Here is a 21,773-nt window from a genome sequence, read left to right on the forward strand (position 1 = left end):
GGCTTACCCGTGTGTTAAAAAACACCCGGTAGGCCCATGCCCATGCGATAACGTATCAGCTCAAAGCACCATGCACTTTCTTTTGTCATGTAACCTTTATGATAATTACCGTCGAGCCTATCTCAAACCCATCTTTTTAAAATATGGAGTAAGGAATAGAAAAGATGCTATGAAGCTGCTTTTTAAACCTTATCCTGATGTATGCTTTTTCACTGCAACCTTCCTCCTATTAGCTATTAAAGTAAGGCCTGGTATGCTCTTTTAATTATTTATATTCTTAAATCATGTAACCTGTCTACATTTTAACCATGTATTGTTTGATGTATCTGATGTGTATTTGTTTTGCTTTTATGGACTTGTGTTTTAAGCTCCGAATAAAGCCTTATGAAATGAAATGAATGACTGGGGGTGCATGTTTTGATTTGTTCTGCATTCCATCCATCAATTGTGTGACTTTTGCTATCACGATATTCTTGACACAAAATGAATGTCACCTGATATTCTGTCTCAACACTCTGGGTACCCTCTTCAGAACATCTCTGGACCCGTAGAAGACAAAAGAAGAAAGACACCTGTTGAAATCTGGACTTCAGAAAGTGGTCTGTACCCACTGTAACCCCAAGGGCTTGGCCTGTTGTCACTTGTTTCCAGGACTGATGAGTGATCTTCAAGGGCTACTTGGCTAACCTCCTGTTATCCTTGAGGAGCAAAAAAAGCTGCATAGAGGCCAAGTTTCTGCTAAATCCAGCTGACCAGTATCAACTGGATTTGCCCTGTTTCTTGCTGGTGGCTACTAGTAGATTGAGTTCTAACCCCTCAAGTGGTATCCAAAACTTCCTGGACCCTAGGCTGGCAAATATTGGACGTGCCCCCCCCATCACGATCTACAAAGCTGAACAGTTGAAAACATTTTCAAAACAATTATAAAAGGAACCAGAGGCTACTGCTGGACGGATTCAGCTTGCTGGTTTGCTTCACTGAACGAAGCTTAACTTCTGCAAATGATGTGAAGTACACAGTTAGAAATCTTCACCAGCAGCAGGCACCAAAAATATCCAGCCTTTGAGTGACCTTTCTTTGGAGTGGATTTTGAATTTCTGCGGCTCTTAGCCCTCCTGCCAAAAGCAAATGGCTTCACCGTAACTTTTTCTGATCGCTATCTGACTTCATGAAACCCATTTCGCTCATAGCCTGCTGCCTTCTTCTGCTGAGATTCTTTGCCTTCCATTCATTAGACTGAATTAGAAAGTTACATTTTCGACTAGACTGCTCGCTTCCTTGTATCCGTCCTACGCTCCGTCCCTGTTGGACGTAACTATTGACTTGGACCCGGTCTTGCACAATCAAATATCTATGGGTGGTGCTGTACATTTTTTGGCACCAGAAACAAATAAAATATTACAAAATTGTATCTACAGTTTCCTACATCATATGTTTGTACATTTTGGTGCCGATTCGGATCCTGGAAAAAATTTCCCCGTACGACTCGTATCCGGTCTTTTTACCGTACGAATCGTACAAGTGCCGTACAAACTGCCAAGTACGATTCGCATGGGAAAAAGTCCATACGAATCGCATTGGGAATAATTCCCCACACGTCCTCGGGTCGGAAAATGTGTCCGACACGTCCCCGGACGATTTACCGTACAAATGTGAAAAGTGAAGTCCGACCGCGCAAGTACGATCCATCCCGTGCTTCCGATGTTACAACCGTATGGAAAAAACACCGTCCGCACCGAACTCCCATAGCAACCATTGAGACATGTGCCCGCATACGCGCCGAACACCCCCCATCCCCCGTATGTACGCGCCGAACCATCCCCCCAGCCCTCATATGTACGCGCCGAACCTCCACCCGTGCATGTACACCCCCGTACGTACGGACCGTACACCCACCCGTGTATATACACCCGTGTACGTACGGCCCGTACCACCACCCGTGTATGTATGGAGCGTACCCCCACCCCAACAGTGGATGTACGGACCGTACCCCCAGCCGCGTATGTATGGAGCGTACCCCTACCCCAACAGTGTATGTACGGACCGTACCCCCACCCGCGTATGTACACCAGTGTATGTACGAACCGTACCCCCAGCCGCCTATGACTGGAGCGCACCCCTACCCCAACAGTGGATGTATGGACCGTACCCCCACCCGCGTATGTATGGAGCGTACCCCCACCCCAACAGTGGATGTATGGACCGTACCCCCACCCGTGTATGTACACCAGTGTATGTACGAACCGTACCCCCACCCGCGTATGTATGGAGCGTACCCCCACCCCAACAGTGTATGTACGGACCTTACCCCCACCCGCATATGTATGGAGCGTACCCCCACCCCAACAGTGAATGTACGGACCGTACCCCACCCGCGTATGTATGGAGCGTACCCCCACCCCAACAGTATATGTACGAACCGTACCCCCACCCGCGTATGTATGGAGCGCACCCCCACCCCAACAGTGTATGTATGGACCGTACCCCCACCCGCGTATGTATGGAGCGTACCCCCACCCCAACAGTGTATGTACGGACCGTATCCCCACCCGTGTATGTACACCAGTGTATGTATGAACCGTACCCCCACCCGCGTATGTATGGAGCGTACCCCCACCCCAACAGTGTATGTACAGACCGTACCCCCACCCGTGTATGTACGGAGCGAACACACACCCCACCAGTCTAAGTACGGAGCACACTCCAGGCCCCAACACCAGCACCCTCACCCAACATCGCGCATGTACGAGTCGTACCAAGCCAGAGACAAGGACAGCACTGTACAACAAAATGGCCGATGTACGCACCATACAGACGCTAAAAACACACGTACACAACCAGGACAAAGCAAAACAACACAAGAAGACTCCATTCGAATCGCACAAAGCCACAAAACATGTCCAACAAGCACAAATACAACCTATTCACTTACCTGCAATTGCCAAACTCCCAAACAGAGGCCCAAAACACAACCACTCCTTATAACACACCCACCCAAATTTCAAACACAGCCACACCCACCAATGGACCAATAAAAAGGCCCAACACACACAAACCATGATCCTTTGCAACAGACCCACTGCTCCCAGACCACACAGAGAAACAACTGCACCATACTACAACCTCCACTACACCTTACACCTGCATACCTTCACACAACCACCTTCACAAACACCCCCTCATCACATTCACAAACACACCTGCACAACCACACCCACACACCCACAACCATCCACACCCACACCCCCCAACCCCCACAACCATCCACACCCACACTCCTCACCATGCCCACTAACAAGAATCCAAAGTTCACTAGCCGAGAGTTGGAGGTCCTTGTCGACGAAATCATCAGAGTCGAGCCACACCTCTTTGGAACATTGGTCAGACAGACCAGCATTTCCGAAATATCAGCCATGTGGCAGACGATTGTCGATGCTGTGAATGCTGTTGGGTCCACCAGAAGGACCAGGCATGAATGCCAATCCAGGTGGTACGATCTGCGGAGGATGGTCCGCCGCAAAATGACCGACGACCACAACCAGGCCAACACCACTGGAGGAGGGCCGCCCCGCAGACGCATACAATACCATCCCTGGGAGGAGAAGGTGATGGCCACGCTGCCGCTGGTGGGAGTGGAGGGAGTAGAAGGACTCCGAGAGCCTGGTGAGTACACAAACAACTCACCTCACATGGGGGTAACGTCATCCACCACCAAACTCACAATCATGCACGCAATCACCCCAAAGCTATCGCATGACTCAACCACACTCCATAAACACGCACATGCCACAAGCGCCACCATGCCCCATGCACCCAGCTAGACAATGCCAAGTCACAGGCCACAGAAAACACCAACACAAGACACGGTAACCCGGATGGCGGGAGTGTGGGCCTCAAAAATCACATAGTGCAACTCAGAAGCAGACAACAATGCCCTCAGCCCATATGGCCTAGGTCACAGCCAGACAAACAGTGTGTCCCCACACAGGAAAGACTTGCCTGCAAATGGCAGACGCCTTGCATGAAGACATGGGGGTGAAGGCACTTTTTGCACATGACAGCAGCTAATGAACAGCCAACACTGTGAAAGAGTGGCAGCACACACCACCACAGCAGCAGCGCAGACACAGACACTACACCCAATGGGTGCCTGGAGATCAGAAACAAACTCACATGAACAAGCCAAGGGCCATTCAAAGATCTGCAAACAGTGTGTGCCTAGGAAGCTGGGCTGAGGTGACAGAGGGTGACACACAGAGGGAGGGAGAGGGGGAGAGAGAGGGAGGGAGACACAGGGAGACGGACAGAGGGAGGAGGCTGACACAGGGAGGGAGGGAGAGGGGGACAGAGAGGGAGTGAGAAAGGGAGACACAGGGAGACCAATTCAGCCTTGGGTGGTGTGGGAATGTCTGCTCGTCAGCAGGTGGACTGCGTGCATGTAGACAAGGGTGGCCAGTGCCTGAATCCCCCTCTCTTCTCCATGGCAAAACACTGGGCCATGTGTCAACCTGTGCACGAGCACAACGCCAGCTACCTGCATTATATAAGTGTGTGGAACAACTCCATTTGCCCACGTACAGTGCAACACGGAAGGCGCCAATGCATGGCTCGCCACACCTGCTCACTCCACTGCTGACTGCAGTCACAATTGACGCAGCACGTAAGACTGTGTCACACATAGGTAAAGTCTCAAAAGCTGTGGCCAAGGGACATACCCATGCACAAGTGCACTGTGAGTGGAATGCAAGACATATCCAAATACCCAGAGGAAAAGTGCCAACTTTGAAACGAATGAAACATGGATGTTGCATGGAACAAAAATAACATTGTCTCTCTCACACACAGGTCAATGTCGTGGATCACCCCCAACACTGGGGGGGAAGACTCACAGGACCTGTCTCTGCGGGTTGACGATCCCACCGGCAGCGACGACTCTCACCACTCTGTGGACGACCCCGACCAACCTGGCCCCTCTGGTGTCCAACCACCTGCAGCACCTGCGTCAGGTACAACTGGGCCAACCACCACCCCCACTCCTGCCACATCCCAGGAGACACCCAGGATCCCTGCCCCACCACCACAACGCAGCTAGGCTGACCAGGAGGGACACGGTGTACCGGGCACCCAGGAGGAGGCAGGCGACAACGCAAATGCCACCCCTCAGGGGTCCCGGGGACCCGATGTGCCCACAAGGGCAGGCCAGGCGCAAGTGGGCAGGGGTGGTGGGAGTGGAGGGCGGCGGAGGTGCGAGCCTGACCAGTTGGCTGCGGAACCGGTATATTCCCATGTAAGAAACATCCTGGACACATACCGGCAGGACACCACGGGCATGAGCCAGGTTGTGTCCACCCTCAACGAGATGAAGGGGACCCTTGAGGAGATCAAGACCCAGCAGGCCCAGCAACATGCGGAGCAACATGCCTGTCAACAGCGACACCAAGGACGGATGGAGGAGAGACAGGCTGAGCTTGTGACGGTGCTCACTGGAATTAACCGTTCACTCCGTCGGATAGCCGACAACATGGGCAACCCTCCCTGTGCCACCAGGCGAAGAACATCACCACCCACAGGGAGGGATCAGGAGGAGGAGGATACATCCGACGGAGCATCCCAAGCATCGTCACGGCCTGCTTCTGAGGGTTCCTGCAGGAGGGCGGGTCTTTCACGGAAAAGACCGTGAGGGTCGGCGCAACAGCGCCATCTCCCAGGACACCTGGCCTGGCACCTGGCCCTCTGGCCCAACAGCAGCACAGCAGCAAATGACATTCTCTGCCACATGGACTTGCTGGTCACTGTCTGACCAATGTTGACAAACACTGTGGCATGGACTCTGATGATTTCCAATGGCAAGGATACCAACTCCCCCAGTGAACTTTGGATTCCACACACCCGGAAAGCCCCTCTTGTCATACCCCCCCCCAACACGTACCCCAACACAAATAAAAACTTACACGATCAAGAGATGATGCCTACATTTTGCATTATTACATTACATGTGTCTTGTAAAGTCTAACCATGCCTGAGTTCTCATATGACTTTAACCATCCATACCCTGGGGCCTGAGTCTGGCACAGGACACACATGGGTCACAATGTATTAGGCAAGACAGACATGGAGCACCATACACACCCGTGATGGGCCCAACCAGCTGAGGGGGTGGCCGCACAACCGTGCCGACAGACATATTGAGTACAGCAACAGTCATGCGCAGAGGTCAGGGATCATGTGGAGTGTCCTGGGGGGCACCCAGGTATGTGTAGACAAGTGGCAGAACTATGTCCTGCAAGCTTGAGTCAGGTGGATGCAGAGAATGGTGGCCTGGCCAATGTTGGATGCATGGGGATGGCACATGTCACAATACCCACACAGTCATGAACATCATGCACAATACAGAGTCTAATCCCAGACAAACAGCTTGCATCTTTCTACTCTACACATAGACACATAGCCACTATCACTGAGAACCATGCCAGACATGCGGTATGCACCGTGGCAACACACCAGCATTGACTGAGAAGAGGCACCTTGGAGGCATAGGGACACCTTTATTAGTCATGTATTCCGGAATGCAGAGGCAACTCGGAGTACACATACACAGGTCATGTGGAGTAACATGTGGGTCCAACACTGGCACCCCCCTTCTGCACCGCAAATGCTTGATATCCATGGAACTGGCACACAAGTGTCGGGTAACAGCTAAACACCCCCTGCTGCTCACGGAGAGGCTGCCATACACCATTGATCCTCTGATGTGGACGTCCCACACCATGTCAAGCCAATGCAAACCGTATGTGTCCGAGGGCAGTGTTACACACATTGATGCCTTCATCACAATCCACTATCCCATTACAGATGACTGTCAACAAGTCTGACCATCTATTCAGGTGAATCCAGCTACATGTCATGTGTCCCATGGTGATGCGACTTGTCTGCAGAGGAACCAAACATCGACAGGGGCAGTGTGCACACATCGTAAACAACTGCCACACCCAATACACCCCTGATGCATCCCTTACCCTAAGGAGACTTCCAAACTTGTCCGTGCGTGTAACGATGAGTCAGCACACGATGACGTGTCCATGAGGAATAGCAGTGCCACAACAATGCAACCAGCAGACGACATGCGCAAGTACCTGGGGATGAGAGACACACAAGAAGTCAGCCACAAAAAGCTCATCCACTTGCATGTGCATGTACTCGACACATATAAGGATGACAACATGCTAGGTCACAATTATGACTGCGGAAATACACTCATCACTGGCACCATCACTCGAGTGACACATCCACACACACCTCTGACTCACGTGGCATACATGCAGATGGACACACACATTGCAAGACATGCCACACAAGGACCAATGCGTGCACACTCAGGCACTGGTACTCACCACTAAGCAAAGAAGTCGCGTATGAGCCGACTCCGGATGTCCTCTTGCGGCTCCACATCCTCCACATCACTAGCCCCATTGCCAAGCCCTTCGTCCTCCACGGGTGGATGGTCCTGATCATCTTGATCCAGGATGAGTGGCCCAGCTTTCTCAACTGCCATGTTGTGCAGCATGCAGCAGACCATGAAGATTTTGCAGACCTTCACCGGGGCATATGGGAGTGCGCCGCCGGTCTTGTGTAGGCACCTGAATCGGCTCTTCAGGAGGCGAAATGTCCTCTCTATCACTCGCCTTGTCCGGCCATGGGCGGTGTTGTAGCGGAGCTGGGCTGGCGTGCTGGGGTTGCGGAGAGGTGTGATCAGCCATGGCATGTTGGGATAGCCAGCGTCCCCTACATGGAAACCACATGGACAAAAGTAGGACAGGAGAAGCAGTCGGGCAGGAAGTCTACGCAAAATACAGGACAGACAGAGTGTACCCACCAACAACACATGCTCGTTCGTTGCGCAGCTGCGTCATCATTTCAGGCACCCTGCTACGCCTCATGATGTAGGCATCGTGTGCTGATCCTGGAAAACGAGCACAGACATGTGAAATCACCATGTTGAACAGACACACCACAAGGGCATTGATGGAGTGGTAGTGCTTGCGATTCCTGTACGCTACCTCCTGTGCCTGTGGTGGTACCAAAGCCACATGTATCCCATCTATGGACCCAATGACATGGGGCATCCCTCCCAGGGCATAGAATCCACGCTTGACACCTGTCAACTGTTCAGGAGTTGGGAAATGGATAAACTCATCCAGGTGAAGCAACATGGCCTCTAAAAAATCATGCAGCACACGGCTGAACATGGTCTGGGACATGCCACCAACATGAGCTATGGTATATTGAAAGGTACCCGTGGCAAAAAAATGTAGGGCTGCCATTACCTTCAGCTTGGATGTCAGTGCCGTAGGATACCTGTGCAGCGGTTGCAGGTGTGGTGCCAGCCTTGCCGTCAACTCCTCAATCAACGGTTGGGGGAAGCGGTAGCAGCGTATACAGTCATTCTCCCGCATGTCAGCCAAGTCCGGAATTGGTCGGGGAAGAGGCGGCGCTCTGCAGTAATTTGGAAGTGACAAGGAAGAGTGAGTGCACCACAATAACAATTTATATGTACTGAGCACATGTTAATCTGTCAATACACATATGCTACATACGGAGTCAGGTATGTGCTACATGCCCTGGACACGTATGGCTGCCAGGTGACACTCCTACCAAGACCCAGCTACACACGGGGATTGTGAACCTCCACATCCCATGGCATGGGACTAGCTGTGTCCCAGTGTAAGTGAACAGCCAGATGCAATACAAGCGTGACATACATCAACATATCAGCAGATGTAGGATGTTGATTGCAGAGACAGGTAGCGGAACACTAGAGCCACAGGTCACATGACATAACACTAGGACAGCCCACACACCTTGCCATGAAGGTGTACATGTCATGACTGATCACACATACATTGAGAGTATGCAGACAGGTCCTTGTTACGCTACTCCGTGTCCCATGCATACATACACACCTTACATCCGATACCACATGTGGCCTGGTGTGCATAACAGTGTGCCATGGCCATCTACACACAGACACATGTTGGTTGCAGCAACTGCAGATGCATTTGAGGGAACACCAGCATCAAGCTAATGGGAACACACCACACATACATGACATAGTCACATCGTGCAACGTGGGTAGTCACATGTCAGGTGTGGTAACCCCTGTAGCGGGCATCAGGGGACACTTGCGTGTGTTGTTGACTGTGCCATGCCAGTGACGCTTATCTCAAGTGTTCTGTACGACATGCACACATGTCAAAGGAGTGAAGGGCATGTCTGGCACATAGTGCACCATCACACATAACATCTGTACACATCACATCATACATCTATTGCCTTCACAACTCAGGAGTAATGTGCCACATCACAGCCTTTCACACCTGTGCCCCACACATGTAGTACTGCACAGACAATGCCTTGATGTCCATCCATGGACAAGTATGTCAGCTCTATTCCCTTCTGTGTGCTGCCTGTCACCACTGTTATGTGTGAAAGGCACCGTACATTCGCTCTGAGGGCATGTGTACGTCCCCTATCACTATGGGAGTGCTGCCGTAGGCCTACCCATAGTGATAGTGAGCGTACACGCGTGTGTACGGTCCGTATCACTATGGGTACGCATACGCGAGCACACCCATAGTGATAGTGAGCGTACACGCGTGTGTACGGTCCGTATCACTATGGGTACGCATACGCGAGCACACCCATAGTGATAGTGAGCGTACACACGTGTGTACGGTCCGTATCACTATGGGTATGCATACGCGAGCACACCCATAGTGATAGTGAGCGTACACGCGTGTGTACGGTCCGTATCACTATGGGTACGCATACGCGAGCACACCCATAGTGATACTGAGCGTACACGCGTGTGTATGGTCCGTATCACTATGGGTTTGCTAGCGTATGCGTACCCATAGTGATACGGACCGTACACACGCCTGTACGGCCCGTTGCTATGCATTTGGGGTGCCCTAGGGCCCCGGAACGTACCGTACCTGTGTGTGAATCTCCAAATTACATAGGGGACACATGAGGGACAAGTATGAAGCCAGAGATGTATGCTGGTTGCCATGGAGACCGAGTTTAAATTTTGAATTTGTTGCATGAGGTGGCCTGCAAAAGTCGGTTTGAAATAATCTACTTTGTTGCAAAGTTGTTGTTGAAATGACATCATGCTGAATTCTAAAAAAATCTAACCCCCTCACAGGGGTAGGTTTAAATGGATTGGAGGAAACATAGGATGCAAATGTGAGTGACCAATCACTCTGTACTCCTGTGCATGAAACAGGCCAGCAAGGCAGATATAAGGCAGCCAGGTCCCATGAGAGAGCACTTGCCTGCACATCTTTTGATTCCACAACACTGCTGCTGCTCGTGATTCCCTGGCACCATGTCAAGGTCTGTGGAGAGGGCCCAGCCTTTCACCCTGGAGGAGAATGTGGCATTGCTGGATGTCATCCTCCCACAGTACCCCATGCTGTATGGCCGACCAGGGTTTCAGGTGAGTGCTGAGTCCACTAGCACAGACTGTGGCCCTTTTTTGTGACTGTGACTTCTGGCATTGTGTCCAGGTGTGACACACATGCATTGTACTGTAGGGTGGGTCCCAGGGGGGGAATGCCTAATGTCTCCCAGCCAGAGCATGCCGTGGTGCATGTCTGCCGTCCTCACTTGCATTGTGTTTACTGTGACAATAACTGCATGGTGCATGCCACATTCTGCCTGTCTAATCCTCCTGGGACTGTAGCTTCTACAGTCCTCATGTGACTCTGTGGTCACCTCAGTGTGACAGGTGACTGTACCCACAGATGTGTGTTTGTTCAGTGTACCTGTGCTGAGAGTGTCCACATGATGTGTTTGTACCCTGGACATCGGTGTGTGTGTAAGTCCCCTGTCATGTGGGTGGGTGCATATGTGGAGTGTAGCACCCCAGCTGCATGAGGGATGGATATACCCTGCCCATCTGATGTGAGCAGGGAGCAGTGCTGTGTGTCTGACGTGCAGAGCCAGCCCCACACCTGTGAGCCCCCCCCCGTCTAGTGGCACATGTGCAGAGTGAGGTTTGTAGCTGCAGTTGGCAATGGCAGGTGAATATCCTGTGCCTGTGTGTTTCTGTGTACTCTGCTGAGGTAGCGTCAGTGGCCTGTGGCATGTGACTGCTTTGAGGTGCTGAACATAATCCTGGTGTACCTTCTGATGCACAGTGTGAGTCTGGATCATTTATTGTGTCGTACCCCTCATGCCACCTGTGTACTTTCAATGGCACGTGGTGCATTTGCCCTTACACAGAGCAAAATGTCCCTATGACAAAGGTGCAATGCTTTGGCTGCATACTATGCCTTGTTGAAACCAGCAAAATTGTTCTAATGTGTGTCTCTGTGACATGTGGCAGGTGTATTGATGTAGTCTCACTTTTTCAACCCCACAGGTAGGCGCCTCTGCCAAGGAGCAGATCTGGAGGGACACCGTCAGTGCCGTGAGGAGGACGGATGGTCGCAAGCGGCGCCTGGCCCAGGTGAGAAAACGCTGGCAGGATATCCGGTGCTGGACGCGGAGGATCGCACGGGTCCTGCTGGGGGACTCAACTGTGGGCCCTAAGAACCATGGGCGTCGCCGTCTGACCCACATCCACAAGCATGTGCTAGCGGTGGTCTTTCCTGACATGGACAGGCGCTTACGGGAGAAGCAGCAGCAGGAAGGGGGTAGGTACATGTGTGTTTGTTGTGTGTCACCAGCATTTGTAAGTGCGCAGTTGCATGGATACACTGCCTGTGTTTACATGTGTGGTGCAGGTCCTGTCACCCACAGTATAGCGGTGCTATCCTTCCTCCCTTCCCCTCCTTGCCATGTGTTCCCTGGTCTGTGTGTAGTCACTCTTTCACAAGGTCATCTGGGCTGGCAGTTTATCCACGTGACCAATGCTTACAGCATCATGTGTGGGGGTGGTGTGTAACAGCTTTTGGGACCTTGCCTGTGCCCTGTCCAGTTCAGTACTTGTGGGGTCCATGTCAATTGGCACTGATGTCCAGACATAGGAGTATGTCTCTGAAGTGTAATGCCTTACAGCAAGCATGTCCTATGTTGTGGCCTGTGACATGATGTGCATGAGTGTGCGATACGCAGAGTGCAGGGATGGTGGCCTGTGTTGCAGTCATTACCATTCAGGACCATGGAATATTGTGGCCACTACTGTCCCATGGGGCATATTTTGCTAGGTATCAGGTGTGTCATCACAATATGTGGACACTCTCAGTGTCTACAGCATAGGATGTGCTCTGTGCCATTGTCCCCTGGCACCATGTATATTTACGTAACGTGTTCTACAAGTGTCCACTGTACAGCCTGACCTAATTTTCCTCGTTCATACTCACGGTGGCCAGTGCCTGTGTGTCTTGTTACAATTATCTGATGATGGACATTTGTAAATGAGATCGTTGTACAGGCGCACATGGGGTATTTTGGGTCCAATATGGGTTTCTTGCAGCCCATGTGTATTTCTCCCAGACTAAGAGATGCAAGTGCTTCCTGTGTCTCATCAAATTGTCTCATGTAGGGGGTGGTTGGTGCGGGCAAGGCCTACATGTCGACACCTGAAATCTCATTGCTCGGTCTGGCCAGTGTGTGATGTTTGTCTGGACATACACTCAAAATGCAGTGACCCATTCATGTTGGGCATGTCTTTAAGTATTACCTTTGCAGCATGTGCCTCAAGTTCATGGAGATGGTCCCTGCTCATCCCTAGTTACGGCAACGCTGTGTGGTGCAGATGCAGTGCTGGATTGTCCCCAGAGTCTGGCTCCTCTGTCCAAATCCATATCATGTCATTTGCAAATGTGTCATGCTCTCCATAGTTTCTCAGTGGCATGGTGGGTGAACCAACTGTGTGTTGCAGGGCCTATATATGTACCTTGTATTGTAGATGTTACTCATCTTTCTTTTCAGGCTATGCACTGTAACCTATGTAGATTTGACTCATGTGACATATGTATACAGGTGTCTGATTAATTCCTGTTTATTCACCTTGCCCACAGCATCGTCGGGGGACATGGATTGAGACACCGGCACGGACCGTGCGGAGGGACCGAGCACCAGTGCCAGCAGTGACATCTTAGCTGGCACATCGAGTGGAACTGAGGCCGAGGGGAGTGAGCCGGAGGACCTGTCCACTGCCACCACAGAATATGAAGCTGACGGGTCCGAGGCTGAACTCTCCGAGGGGACGGAGGCAGCTCCAACAGCTGACAGCAGCACAACACCTCTCCCCGCCCCCTCCATTGCCATCACCGGCCTCCCACTTGCTCGTGTCCCTTCCCGGTGTGCTAGGTCACCACGTGGATCCTTCCTGCCAGGCACCGCACCCCCTTCCCCTGTCTCCACTGCTGCCGCCAATGCCGAGTCTGTGGACATCCTGCGGCAGTTGCAGGTTGGTCAGGCTGCGATGCTTAATGTCCTCCATGGCCACAGCCGCGTGATCAACAACATGGAGGCATACTTGGAGGGCATTTCAGCATCGCAGGCTGACCAACGCAACTTGCTGCGGTCTATTGACTCGACACTGACTGCAGCAGTGGGTCTCCTGCAGCACTTCGTCCCACCCCCTACCCATGCCCCATCCACACTTCCCACTCCCATGCCTGTCCCACGTACACCCAGACGTCAGCATGCACACACCCTACCAGACACAGGCACCACACCAGCAGGGAAGGACAAGCGCACACCTCCTGGCACGCACACACAGGGTGAAGTAGGCACACCCACTGGGTCGGGGGGCAAACGTAAGACATGCTTCCAGAGTGGGAGTCCGCATTCTGCAAAATCCACTCCCTCCAAATCCACTCCCCTCAGCTCTCCTGGCCACAAATCCAGCAAAGACTCCTTCATGGCCGCTCTATCCCTGAGCCCCACAGTGACACCACCCCGCAAGCAGTCAAAGGAGTCCCCGGTCAGGGTGGTTGAGTCCCCCCCTGTCCACACCCTCCCCGGGTAGCGCTGCGACCTATCCCTGTGACCCCCCCCCTCCTTGGGGCCTGTGGTTCCTTCGGGTGCAGGGGAGACGCTGGGCGACCTGGCAGTAGTGTGCAGCGCCGTGCTCCAATCCACTTTTGGCGCTGCCCCACCCCCTGTGTTGGAGTCGTCCGTCCCTGCACCCACAACACCTACCCTTGCTCCTCCTGTCCCTGCGGTGCCTGGTCCTTCCCCCCAACATGATGCCCCCCCCCCTGTGGAAGACAAAGGAGTCTGACTGTGCAGGCAAGCTAGGGGACACACGTCCCACTGTGTCCCCCATCCGGATTTGAGTCATGGACTGCCCTATGGGCCTTGTATATATTGACATTTATGATGATTATTACTTACATCCTGCTGAATAAAGCTATTTGTTTTTTCCATGGAACACTACTGTTTATCTGGTATTGTTGTTGGTGGACCTGCTCCATGATTTTGGGTGGTGATAATGTGTTGGGTGTGTGGGAAATGTAGTCTTGTGCTGGTCATAGGGTGGACCCTGATATCTGTGTGCCATCACAAGCTGTTGGCTAAATTACTTTGTTCATGTAAGCAGTTACTGCATGGTGACATCGTCCCAAGGTGTGTTCCTTCCTCTGTGTAACCTGACATCTTCCCTGCAGGGTGTTTCCAATATGTGGTGCTGAGCTTTGTCTACATCAGCTGGGTGTGTGACGGACTCCTTCAACTTTGCACATGCATGCTGAGCGATGTCTCCACCTGCATCATTCGTGGCATCCTTGGTGGTCACTGTACTTGTGTATGTAGACTGTTGACATGACTTCATGTGGACATGTTCTCTTTTAGGCGCTATGCATGTGTGTACTCCCAGCCTTGCACACATGTGGTACATGTACTGCAGGGTCTTTGTGCACCTGACTGACATTTGTGGGCATTGTATCTGTGGGTACTCCACCCTTTGCGTTCCATGGGCACTGCTGGGAGGACTCTACACCCACCCCTCCTGTATCTGGGCACTGCTGGGAGGACTCTACACCCACCCCTCCTGTGTCTGGGCGCTGCTGGGAGTGATAGGCACCCACCCCTCCTGCGTCTGGGCACTGCTGGGAGGACTCCGCACACACCCCTCCTGTGTCTGGGCACTGCTGGGAGGACTCTACACCTACCCCTCCTGTGTCTGGGCACTGCTGGGAGGACACTACACCCACCCCTCCTGCGTCTGGGCACTGCTGGGAGGACACTACACCCACCCCTCCTGTGTCTGGGCACTGCTGGGAGTGATAGGCACCCACCCCTCCTGCGTCTGGGCACTGCTGTGAGGACTCTGCACACACCCCTCCTGTGTCTGGGCACTGCTGGGAGGACTCTACACCCACACCTCCTGTGTCTGGGCACTGCTGGGAGGACACTACACCCACCCCTCCTGCGTCTGGGCACTGCTGGGAGTGATAGGCACCCACCCCTCCTGCGTCTGGGCACTGCTGGGAGGACTCTACACCCACCCTCTCCTGTGTCTGGGCACTGCTGGGAGGACTCTGCACCCACCCCTCCTGTGTCTGGGCACTGCTGGGAGGACTCTGCACACACCCCTCCTGTGTCTGGGCACTGCAGGGAGGACTCTACACCCACCCCTCCTGTGTCTGGGCACTGCTGGGAGGACTCTACACCCACCCCTCCTGTGTCTGGGCACTGCTGGGAGGACTCTGCACACACCCCTCCTGTGTCTGGGCACTGCTGGGAGGACTCTACACCTACCCCTCCTGTGTCTGGGCACTGCTGGGAGGACACTACACCCACCCCTCCTGCGTCTGGGCACTGCTGGGAGGACACTACACCCACCCCTCCTGCGTCTGGGCACTGCTGGGAGTGATAGGCACCCACCCCTCCTGCGTCTGGGCACTGCTGGGAGGACTCTGCACACACCCCTCCTGTGCCTGGGCACTGCTGGGAGGACTCTACACCCACCCCTCCTGTGTCTGGGCACTGCTGGGAGGACTCTACACCCACCTCTCCTGCGTCTGGGCACTGCTGGGAGGACTCTACACCCACCCCTCCTGTGTCTGGGCACTGCTGGGAGGACACTACACCCACCCCTCCTGCGTCTGGGCACTGCTGGGAGTGATAGGCACCCACCCCTCCTGCATCTGGGCACTGCTGGGAGGACTCTGCACACACCCCTCCTGTGTCTGGGCACTGCTGGGAGGACTCTACACCCACCCCTCCTGTGTCTGGGCACTGCTGGGCGGACACTACACCCACCCCTCCTGCGTCTGGGCACTGCTGGGAGGACACTACACCCACCCCTCCTGCGTCTGGGCACTGCTGGGAGTGATAGGCACCCACCCCTCCTGCGTCTGGGCACTGCTGGGAGGACTCTGCACACACCCCTCCTATGTCTGGGCACTGCTGGGAGTGATAGGCACCCACCCCTCCTGTGTCTGGGCACTGCTGGGAGTGATAGGCACCCACCCCTCCTGCGTCTGGGCACTGTAGGGAGGACTCTGCACACACCCCTCCTGTGTCTGGGCACTGCTGGGAGTGATAGGCACCCACCCCTCCTGTGTCTGGGCACGGCTGGGAGTGATAGGCACCCACCCCTCCTGCGTCTGGGCACTGCTGGGAGGACTCTGCACACACCCCTCCTGTGTCTGGGCACTGCTGGGAGTGATAGGCACCCACCCCTCCTGCCTCTGGGCACTGCTGGGAGGACTCTGCACACACCCCTCCTGCGTCTGGCCATGTACGCGCCATACATACGTGGGTGAGGGTACGGTCCGTACATACACTGTTGGGGTGGGGGTACGCTCCATACATACACGGGTGGGGGTACGGTCCGTACATACACGGTTGGGGTGAGGGTACGCTCCATACATACGCGGGTGAGGGTACGGTCCGTACATACACTGTTGGGGTGGGGGTACGCTCCATACATACGTGGGTGAGGGTACGGTCCGTACATACACTGTTGGGGTGGGGGTACGCTCCATACATACACGGGTGGGGGTATGGTCCGTACATACATGGTTGGGGTGGGGGTACGCTCCATACATACGCGGGTGAGGGTACGGTCCATACATACACTGTTGGGGTACGCTCCATACATACATGGGTGGGGGTACGGTCCGTACATACACTGTTGGGGTGGGGGTACGCTCCATACATACGCGGGTGAGGGTACGGTCCATACATACTGCTATGAGGGCCGGGATGACACGTAGGTTCGGGTCCATGTCTGTCCGTCGCGTACAGGTGCTCCTTGTGCGCGTCGTCCTGATTTCACAGCAGTTTTTGGCTGCCGGAAAATATTCTCCGTGCGGGGTGACGTCGGTGCGAATCGTACTTCCTGGTTCGTGGAACGCAGGCTGCATGCGTCCCGACGTCACGTCGGCGCTTTTTCGGATGTCATTTGTATGTTTATTTTCCTCGGTTGGTGTTTTGTACGAATCGTACGGAAATAGTGTTTCCGTGCGAATCGTACTTGCATGTTTGTAAAGTTTTACAACCGGGTACGAGTCGGACGGAGAAAACCCTCCGACCGACGGTTCGTACCCGGTTTTTCCAGGATCCGAATCGGCACCTTTGTGTCTATTTGCTCATTAACATGTTCTCTATTTTGATAAATTGGACTGGGATTTTTACTGTGGTGTGTTTTCAACTCTTTCTGTACTGTTAATACACAGTTCTCCAAATGTAAGCGTGCCTGCTCTATGGTACATCTAGTGGGGGTTGAGCTCAGGTTTAAATTGAGCATAAATTGACCTATTGTGTTAATATTACTAGGTGTAGACCTACACCCCTAATCGACTTTACAATATTTGTCCTCCACAAGAACCAATGGAGACCTTTCAGCAGTGGTTTCAAAATAGTTTGTTTCTGAAATTCTAGACATATTCATCCTGCTAGTTTCTACAGTCTTTGTTCCTATTCTGAAGTCTTTGTGAAGCCAAGCCGAGATAGTAGTGAGGTGGCCCAGGATGGACGTGCCCAGAGATCTCTTGATAACTCATTGTTGACGTGAAAGAGACAAAGTTTGTTTCTGAACAAGGAAAACAGCAGAGTGACACATTTGATCACAGGATAACTGGAGATAGGTTGGGGCTGTGTAATGATCTCTTTTGCGCCATGTAAAGTGGCACATGCGTGATGGAAGGCTTTGAGTCAGATTTATGAAGCCATGCAAAGCTGCCCTGGGTCACTTTGAGAGGCCTCATAAATCATGAGTACGGTGATGCAGCGCAAATTGTTGTGTTGTGTTACTCTGCGGCCGGGAGGCGTTCTATGGGAGTTGTGGGGAAAATTCCCACGCAAGACCTATAGACTTTGACACTTCCCCAAATTTAGAAAACCATATAAACCTGGGGAAGTGGCAAGTCCAATTCCGTACGCCTCCAGAGGTAAGGAGTAACGAGAAGTATGTTCATTTCTGCTCGTATTTTCTTCATGTGTGCTTCATAGTGCAGTACACATAGAAAGAGGAAAACGGTTTGTAGGATTGTTTTTGCACAGAAAAGTGCCTCTTCCTGCACCTAAACAACCCTGCATGCGATGCAGGCTCCCTTGCACCATGGTGTATGGGTGCCTACAATGGCGCTAGGCTGATGAAATGGCGCCAGTGCAGGGAGAAAGGACAGGAATGCACTGTATTGCAAAAATACTGTACATTCCTGCCTTTCACTCTGAAGTATGGCAGCACAGAAAGGCACCTTACTATGTAGACCTATGCCCAAATCCCATACATGAGGCCCATTGTCTTCAAGGACATGACTGAGGACAAGTCCAGATCGCATTGTCATCTCACTGGTGGTCTTTCAGGACACACGTCCTTCAAAAGCATCTCTTTAATTTGAACTGCAGCAAAGAAGTAAGAGAGTTGGGCAGACGGGTTTGCAGATGGACATACTGAAGGGATTGTGGAGAGATGAAAGTATGGATGACAGAAAGAAGCTGTTGGGCTTCGACTGGTGAAGAGAGATAAGACAGGAGGAGCTGAGAGCTGGACAGACTGACTGATGTATATTAACCTTCTCTTTTCTTTTCCTCCTCAGAATCTCTGTTCCTGGATCCGAACACAGCTGATCCTTCACTCAACATCTCCGCAGATGGGAAGCTAGTCGTGAGCCGCACTAGTATAAAACATATTACCAAGAATGATGAGACAAGTGTGCGTGTGGGTTGTGCCAGAGGAACTGTGGGCTTCACCTCTGGGAAGCATTACTGGGAGCTGACGGTGCCCACTCATATTGTTAAACCTGACGTTTACTTATTTTGGCGCATAGGGGTGGCCACGGAGTCTGCTACTATAAGTAAATACCTAATGGAGCCTGGGAATGGCTCCTGGGTTTTGCAGCGCAGTTTAGTCCCTTTTACAATTCACACCTTGCCTTTTACCCTTGCGAGACACCTGCCATTAGTAAGTCCCATTGGAGTTTACCTAGACTTCGAGGGGGGTCTGGTGTCCTTCTACAAGGCTAAGACCCAGGAGCACCTTTTCACCTACACAGCCACCTTCAAAGAGAAGGTCTTCCCTCTTGTTTGTATCTACTATCCTTCAGCTATTGAGCTGAATTAAATTGTAGAGGGGCAGGCTTGTCAATGTATATCTTTGATTCTTTCTATAATTTACTTCCTTAGCAGAAGAAAAGCTGAAAATCATGTTCCGAACTGGTTGATGTATTTCAAGGCAGCAGTTTCCATTTGTAAAGACACAGGATTTTGGATTTGAATAGCTCGTGTTTGCTGGTACCTGCTGGAAGTGCATGAAACAATGTATACAATTAACATATATTTTTTTCTGCCACTTGAATCTTTAAAATAAATAATGTGCCAGTTTACAGGGCTTGCAAGTCTGTTCACATTACTCGCGCCTCACCACCAGTATTCTCAGGCCTCTCACTTTCAGTCCTACAGATCTCTTAATTTTATGCCCAACACTAAAATTTAAGGTGGTAGAACAGTGACCTGGGTCAAACACCTGCTGCATAGTCGGGTCTGTAACCTGCAGGACAAAGTGGCTTCCGCGATTTGTACTTGTAGAAACTTCAATTTAGTTGAGAGATAGAATCCCCTTCTCATGTTGGCAGTCACATGAGACCAGCTACCAAGATCCTGCCCACTAGACAGCACTGTTTTGGGAGTGAGCCCTGCAATGACGTAGGTGCTAAAATCTTCAAATGATGCCAATAGCTGTGCCTCCCGTCCCGGCTCTGGAATGTTCTGGATGAGTCCGTGCTTCACATCACTGAGCCCTTATGGATGAGATGGGTTTATCTATTTGAGCGAGTGCACACCCTCAGAGAGGGGAAGAGCTCATCCCATCAGCATCCATCAAACATCCATTGATTTACCCTCAGTGCAAGAGAGGGGAAGAGCTCACCCCATCAGCATCCATCAAACATCCATTGATTTACCCTCAGTACGAGAGAGGGGAAGAGCTCACCCCATCAGCATCCATCAAACATCCATTGGTTTACCCTCAGTGCGACAGAGAGGAAGAGCTCACCCCATCAGCATCCAACAAACATCCATTGATTTACCCTCAGAGAGGGGAAGAGCTCACCCCATCAGCATCCATCAAACATCCATTGATTTACCCTCAGTGCGAGAGAGGGGAAGAGCTCACCCCATCAGCATCCATCAAACATCCATTGATTTACCTTCAGTGCAAGAGAGGGCAAGAGCTCATCCCATCAGCATCCATCAAACATCCATTGATTTACCCTCAGAGAGGGGAAGAGCTCATCCCATCAGCATCCATCAAACATCCATTGATTCACCCTCAGAGAGGGGAAGAGCTCACCCCATCAGCATCCATCAAACATCCATTGATTCACCCTCAGAGATGGGAAGAGCTCACCCCATCAGCATCTATCAAACATCCATTGATTAACCCTCAGTGCGAGAGAGAGGAAGAGCTCACCCCATCAGCATCCATCAAACATCCATTGATTCACCCTCAGAGATGGGAAGAGCTCACCCCATCGGCATCTATCAAACATCCATTGATTTGCCCTCAGTGCGAGAGAGGGGAAAAGCTCACCCCATCAGCATCCATCAAACATCCATTGATTTATCCTCAGTGCAAGAGAGGGGAAGAGCTCATCCCATCAGCATCCATCAAACATCCATTGATTTACCCTCAGTGTGAGAGAGGGGAAGAGCTCATCCCATCAGCATCCATCAAACATCCATTGATTTACCCTCAGTGCGAGAGAGGGGAAGAGCTCATCCCATCAGCATCCATCAAACATCCATTGATTTACCCTCAGTGCGAGAGAGGGGAAGAGCTCATCCCATCAGCATCCATCAAACATCCATTGATTTACCCTCAAAGAGGGGAAGAGCTTATCCCATCAGCATCCATCAAACATCCATTGATTCACCCTCAGAGAGGGGACGAGCTCACCCCATCAGCATCCATCAAACATCCATTGATTCACCCTCAGAGAGGGGAAGAGCTCATCCCATCAGCATCCATCAAACATCCATTGATTCACCCTCAGAGATGGGAAGAGCTCACCCCATCAGCATCTATCAAACATCCATTGATTTACCCTCAGTGCGAGAGAGAGGAAGAGCTCACCCCATCAGCATCCATCAAACATCCATTGATTCACCCTCAGAGATGGGAAGAGCTCACCCCATCAGCATCTATCAAACATCCATTGTTTTACCCTCAGTGCGAAAGAGGGGAAGAGCTCACCCCATCAGCATCCATCAAACATCCATTGATTTACCCTCAGTGCGAGAGAGGGGAAGAGCTCATCCCATCAGCATCCATCAAACATCCATTGATTTACCCTCAGTGCGAGAGA

The 21,773-nt window shown here is 52.1% G+C and overlaps 1 protein-coding gene across 2 annotated transcripts in view; it reads left to right on the plus strand.

Moving 5' to 3' along the window:
* The window catches only part of LOC146859526 (CD5 antigen-like), a 692,104-nt gene extending 672,311 nt beyond the window's left edge, over positions 1-19,793 (plus strand). For both annotated transcript variants that reach the window (XM_085650237.1, XM_085650236.1), the window contains one exon: positions 19,008-19,793. In XM_085650237.1, the coding sequence (XP_085506363.1) occupies positions 19,008-19,531 (524 nt within the window). In that variant the 3' untranslated portion in view covers positions 19,532-19,793. The remainder of the gene's footprint in view (positions 1-19,007) is intronic.
* Positions 19,794-21,773: the final 1,980 nt, after the last annotated feature.

The sequence above is a fragment of the Triturus cristatus genome, chromosome 3_2 (assembly GCF_964204655.1).
Source record: "Triturus cristatus chromosome 3_2, aTriCri1.1, whole genome shotgun sequence".
Classification (NCBI taxonomy): domain Eukaryota; kingdom Metazoa; phylum Chordata; class Amphibia; order Caudata; family Salamandridae; genus Triturus; species Triturus cristatus.